At 58.0% G+C, this 6,154-nt stretch overlaps 1 protein-coding gene across 1 annotated transcript in view; it reads right to left on the reverse strand.

The window, feature by feature from the left end:
- PADI3 (peptidyl arginine deiminase 3) overlaps positions 1-4,553 on the reverse strand; it is a 21,165-nt gene extending 16,612 nt beyond the window's left edge. The window contains 4 exon segments of the mRNA XM_055139874.1: positions 521-582; positions 1,622-1,694; positions 4,206-4,389; positions 4,504-4,553. Coding sequence (XP_054995849.1) covers positions 521-582; positions 1,622-1,694; positions 4,206-4,389; positions 4,504-4,553 — 369 coding nt within the window.
- Positions 4,554-6,154: the final 1,601 nt, after the last annotated feature.

The raw sequence follows: 6,154 nt of genomic DNA on the forward strand, positions 1-6,154 counted from the left end.
AGCAGGTTCCTTGGGAGCCCCACGCTCAGTGGATTTCCCTTCGCACCTAGATGGGGTCAGCATGTACAGGGCCTCGGGCCTCGTGGTTCCACTGCCTGTTCTTGGAACCCAAACTCGACTGGCCTAGGACCATGGCCTCTGGCTCCTGCGGTGACCGGGGCCCCCCGCTGTGGCCACGGCCTGGCTGCCACAGACCACAAGGCTGCAAGACCACAACCCCCAAACTGCTTACTCGCACGTGTAGGAGTCACTTGCCAACCCTAAACCTACACGGCACGGCCCCAAGGGCTAGGGCCCGCGAGGCCAGGCCGGAGGGGGGGGTGGGCACGGGTGGGCCCGATGACCGGGCTCCTTCTGCCGGCCTTGGCAGGGGGAAGCCTGAGCCCCTGTTATTCTGGCAGGGCTCTGAGGCCGCATCTCAGGGTCTCACTCATGCTGAGCGCACACTCAGCCTCTTTGGGACCTCCCGCCCCCCGGCCTCCGCCCCCTGAGCCCAGAGAGCCCCTCCGTCCAGGCCTACCTTGTCCACAAACCTGCTGTCCTTCCTGTCCTCACAGTTCAGGTCACAGTCCAGAGCGATGTCTGCAAGGAAAGGGGGGGTGGAGGGTGCCTGTGATCTCCACCCAGACGCCCGTCTCAGGGCCTGTCTGGGGCTGGGCAAAGGGGAGTCCTTTTGAAGGAGACCCTGCCCGAGGGTGGGCACACTTGAAGCCTCCCCACCTGCGCTGGGCAAAGAGCTTGGGGAGAAGCCAAGCAAGACGTAGTAGAACCAGGAGCAATACTGCCTCCTCCAGGAAGTCCTCCCTGGCCTCTCCCTCGCTGCATCCCTATGGTCTCACTGTCTGGGACCTGCACTGCACTGACCTCAGTCGTTCCTGCTCACTCTCCGTCTGTCTGAAAGCCCTTGGGATAGGGCAGTGAGCCTGGATGCAGGCCTCAGACAGATGGGGAGGGGACGCTGCCACCTACTGGCTGTGGGGTTCCTCAGCTTTCTCTCACACCCCCAATCCCAGCCCCCAGGATGACACCTTCTTCAGCAGCAGCCCTCCCTCGGAACTGGGGGCGAATTGTGCATTACAAGCAGAGCATTCGGGGAGAAAGAGGTGGGAGGGAGGGGGGGGAGAGAGAGAGAGAGAGAGAGAGAGAGAGAGAGAGAGAGACAGAGAGAGAGAATGCAAATGAGTTTCAAGCATGCAAAAAAGATCTACTTAGGAGGACGAGAGGCCCAGACACAATGGGGAAGTGGGCGGCCCCACCCAGAAATATACGCACATGATTTCACCCAGAGAGCATTTAACAGGAGGCTCAAATAGACGGTGTTATTTGGACATGCATATTCAGAAGCTGAAGCCCCGGAGAGAAGCGGGAACGCGCTGCTCCCAGCTGGCGCTCAGCTCGAGGCCAAGTCCGTCCTTCTCGGCTGGGCCTAGGTCCCAGGACGGAGGGAGGGAGGGCTGCTTGTCGGGGTTTGCCCCCTGTGCCACTGGGAGGTCCTAAAGGTGGGCTTTTTGCTTTGATCTAACAGATACAAAGACTCGCTGACTTCTTCTGTCTGGCGGCCCTTGTTCTGGGTCATCGTACACCGCTCCCCATCCTGCCCTTGGCCCAGGCCCCAACTTACCCACACAGGTGAGGTAGAGCACGGCGTGGGCCAGGGCCCCGGACTCGTGGCTGGAGTGGTAGGAGATCTGGAACTGCAGAGAGACAGGCCCAGAGTCAAAACAGCAGGGGCCCCCGAGGACAGGTCTCAGGGGCGGTTAGCAAGGAGAGAAGGTCTTCTCAGGAGCGGAGTTTGCCCACCCTGCCTTTTCTTTCACCTCTTCCCTGCATTGCTCGTGCCTCGCCGAGCCCATTGGAACGTGGAAAGCGAGTGACGGGGTTCCGTGGGGGCCCAGAGACTCAGTGGCACTGACGGGTGTTGAGCGATTTGGCCCCGCCCTCTGCCCCTTCAGTCTCAATCTTGCCATTAGTGAAATGAAGGCTGGCCCTGGCCGTGTCTAGGGACACTCTCTGGTCTCTGGGCCTGGACCTATCTCTGGATTCTGTGATAAGGGCCAAAACCCTTTGCCTGTTGAGATGTCTCAGTTTCCTCACCTGCAAAATGGGGGCCTTAGACCTGGGGGGGGGGCGTTACTGGCACGCCTTCTGCCCAGATAAGATCCCGAGCTGCGGACCCTCTGCTCCTTAAGACTATGATCTGAGAGGTCTTCTAACCCGTTTTGGCACCCAGAGCAGCTTCTTACAGAAATGCATCTAGACTGTGAACTGAGCTAAAATATCAGAAACCCAAAACCAAAACCGCTGTTGCGGCCGCGCGAGCTCATAGAGTCTTCATTCTCAGCAATGATAAGAAATTATTAAATGATGCCTTTTCAGCAGGCCTGATTGTTGGGGGGAAATTCCAAACAATAATAGTGAGTTCTCTATTGAAATATTGACTGTGTTCAAAGTATAGAGAGAATAAAGTGAAGATCATTAGCTACTCAGGTGGGGGTGGGTGGGAGGGGGGTATGTTGGGGTTCTTGGTGGTGGAACATGTGCACTGGTGAAGGGATGGGGGTTCAATCATTATATGACTGAGACTTAAACCTGAAAGCTTTGTATTTTTTTTCATGGTGATTCAATAAAATAAAAACTTTAAAAAAAGGGGGGGGGGCCTTAGAGGTCTGTCCTTTGGAAGATTGTAGTGCACTGCTCAGAGGGTTGTGGGAGCAACACGTGGCCCACGGATCCCTCCCAAGGGCCTAAGCAATGTGACCTGTGGGCATCAGAGGTGGGGGGCGTGGGTGAGAGCTGAGCCAGACCCCTCCCACTCCCTGCAGAGACCATGCAAGGGTGTGGTTAGCCGCTTCTCTCGGCTTCGAGTTCTCCGAGGGTCTAGAAATAGTCCCACAGGATGGACGCAGGTGGGGAGAGCCGTCAGAAGGACTGGCACGGTGCATCCGGCACCAGCAAGGCGGGAGAGGGCCAGCTGCCCTCCCTGTGCCCGTCCCCCCGATGGGCACCCCCCGCATCTCAGCCACCAGGTCCGGGACTTCACAGAAGCCGCTGCCTCCTCACTCGTGGGCCCGCGGGGACCTGCAACTCTCACCTCCCAGTGAGGATGCTTGCTCAGGCATAATCACCTCCGACCACAGGCAAGTGCGATGGGGTGGTGGAGGGCTGGGGAGAGGGTACAGGGCCTGGGACTCTGGCCTGGCTTGCGGCCGACCCCAGTTTAACCCCTGGCACCACACAGGGTCTGCCACCCACTGCTAAGTGTCAAGCTTGATCACAGAGACCTTGAACAATCATTGGGCATGACACCAAATCTGGCCCCCTGCCCAGTGATGACGTGGTGTGGAAGACCCTCGGGACCTCCTTAGTCCCCAAAGTACTTGGAACCAAGATATGGGTGACCCTGAGCACTCCCACTCAGTAGGGGACCCAAGAGGAACCCCCTCACAGACGGGCTGGTCCTCTTTCCCTGACCTGGGGGGGGTTCCATCTACCTTTGCCAGCTCGACTCCTCATCGGTCACATGATATAAGCCCTGATCCTCTGGACCTCACTTTTTCTATCTGTAAAGTGGGCTCATTGAGTCAGCGCTCAGCGGAGATGAGCGGAAGAGAATGTTGAGGAGCAGAGCCGCAGAGGCAGGGCCAGGTAGGCCTGTGTGGATGTTCTTCCTGCCCAGCAGTTGACAGTTACTCAGACCCTCAGGGGCCTTCCTGGCGGCCTGGGGACTGCACCTGCTTCTCAGGGCCTTGGCAGGTGGTCAGCTCTCCTGAGAGGGCCAGTTTCCCCAAACCTCGCTCCTGCCGCCCAGACACAGGCACCCCCATCTCCCCTCTAAGGAGGCAGCTGCTGTGTCCAAGAGGTCCGGGCCCAGGCGCTGGAGCACGGCCTGCCATGGGCCCTTCTTACACTCGCCCTCTGCCTTGGAGAAGGGGAGGGGTCAGGGGCAGCGAGGTGTCCCCAGTGATGGTGTCCTCCCTGCTGCAGCAGCAGCTGTCCCTGGGGCGAGGCAGGGGCGCTGGGCGCGGGTGCTGGAGAAGGGGCAGATCAGGGCTCACGCTTTGCCCCGGCCTGACACTGTGCAGGGGGCAGGGGCCCAGGCCCGGGGGCGGGGGGGCTGCGGCCGGCCTGATCGGGGCTGAGCTGGCTGGCCGAGAGGGCGCTGGCCCTGTGGCACTCGTCGATGCCCCGCACCCGGCCCCACTCACGTGGCTGTCGTTGAGGTCGTTGCTGGGAGAGTTCATGACCACAATGATCTCCAGGCCCTTGTTGAACTGCCAGCGCCTGGTGTCCGCACGCTCCCGGCAACGCTTCTCCGTGCCGGGGCAGATGTAGATGTCCACGCCCGGGGTTCCGTAGACCTCGAACGTCTCTGTGCCCTCTGGGACCGACCTGGGAGAACAGACGCCTGAGGTCGGGCATAAAGTCTTGCCTCCTCCAGGAAGCCTTCCCTGACCTCTCCAAGTGTCTCCGAGTTTCCTGGTAAGCTGCCACACAAACGTCTACACGAGCATGCTCATATTGCAAAGCTCTGCATTGACGAACACTTCCCTCATGCGGTTCTTTTCTTCCGTGTGTGTGTGTGTGCGTGTGTGTGTGCATGTGCGTGCGTGTGTGTGTGTGTGTGTGTGTGTTTGGGTAACCCCTGCTCAGGGGTTACTCCCAGCTCTGTGCTCGGGATATTCAGGAGACCATGTGGTATATGCAAAGCATGCAGTCAACCCATTGAGCCACCTCTCCAGCTTCCTTATGAGTTTGTTACCCCCCAGAACTGCACGTGCCTCGAAGTCCAGACGCCCCCCTCAGAGACTTCACAGTGCCTGTGCTGAGGGGGCATCCGCAGCAAGTGAGGGGCCTGCAGTTCTGAAGCTGTGGCTTTAAGAAGAGCAATTTTAGGTCAGAGAGAGCAAAAGAGACAGAAAGACAGACAGAGAGAGAGAGAGAGTGAGAGACAGAGACAGACAGAAGAGAGAGACAGAGAGATGAGAGAGAGAAACAGAGAGGGAGAGATAGGGGGAAGAGAGATAGAGACAGAGAGAGATGAGAGAGAGAGGGAGAGAAGAGAGAGGGGAGAGAAAGAGAGAGAGGGGAGAGGGGAGAGAGACAGAGAGAGATGAGAGGCAGAGGAGAGAGATAGAGGGAGAGAGGCAGAGATGGAGAGAGATGAGAGAGAGGGAGAGAGGAGGAGGGAGAGAGAGACAGAGAGATGAGAGAGACAGACAGAGGAGAGAGAGATGAGAGCAAGACAGAGAGGGAGAGAAAGGAGAGAGCTAGGGAGGGAGGGAGAGAGGGAGAGAGAGGGGGAGGGGGAGGGGGAGGGAGAGGGGAAGGAGGGGAGGAGGGGGAGGGGGAGGGGGAGGGGGAGGGGAGGGAGGGGAGAGCTCAGGCAAATGTGAGCATGCGAATACGCAGGAGGCCTAGAGTTGATGCTCCATGCTCGATGCTTGGCACTGCTTTGTCCCCAGCACTGCTGGAGCACCCTGAGAGCACTGACCGGTATGTAGCCCCTGAGTGGGTGCTGAGCTGAGTTTGGCCCAGGCAGTCCTGCGTGTGAAGCATGCACTCAGCCATGAGCTATCTTCCCGGCTCTAAAATCCTATTTTAGGGCCCACCGCGACAGTACAGCAGGTGGAGTGTTTGCCTTGCATGAGGCGACTTGATTCAATCCCCGGCCTCCCATATGCCAGGACTAATTCCTGAGTGCAGAGCCAGGAGCAGCCCCTGAGCATTGCTAGATGGGACTCCAAAAGCAAAATAATAATAATAATAATAATAATAATAATAATAATAATAACAATACTTAAAATCTTTTCAAAACCCTATTTTAGAATACATGTATTAAGGAATTGCATTCATTTTGGTTTTTGTTTTGTTTTGGGGTCACACTCAGTTGTGCTCAGGGCTTACTCCTGGCTCTGCACCCAGGAATCACTGCTTGCAGTGCTCAGGGATGCGGGGGATGGAAGCCAGGGTGGCGTGTGCAAGGCAAAGGCTCTGCCCACCGTCCTCTGGCTCTTGTCTTCAGAGCCTTTTTCTAACACGTGCCTCCCTGCACCCGCCCTGGGATGGCTCAGATGCCCTCGGGGTATGCCTGGGGACGGGTGCCCGCTGTGTGCCAGGCTCCTTTTATCCGCGCAAGTCTGCAAAGAGAGTGAAG

Source organism: Sorex araneus, chromosome 5, assembly GCF_027595985.1.
Source record: "Sorex araneus isolate mSorAra2 chromosome 5, mSorAra2.pri, whole genome shotgun sequence".
Lineage (NCBI taxonomy): Eukaryota > Metazoa > Chordata > Mammalia > Eulipotyphla > Soricidae > Sorex > Sorex araneus.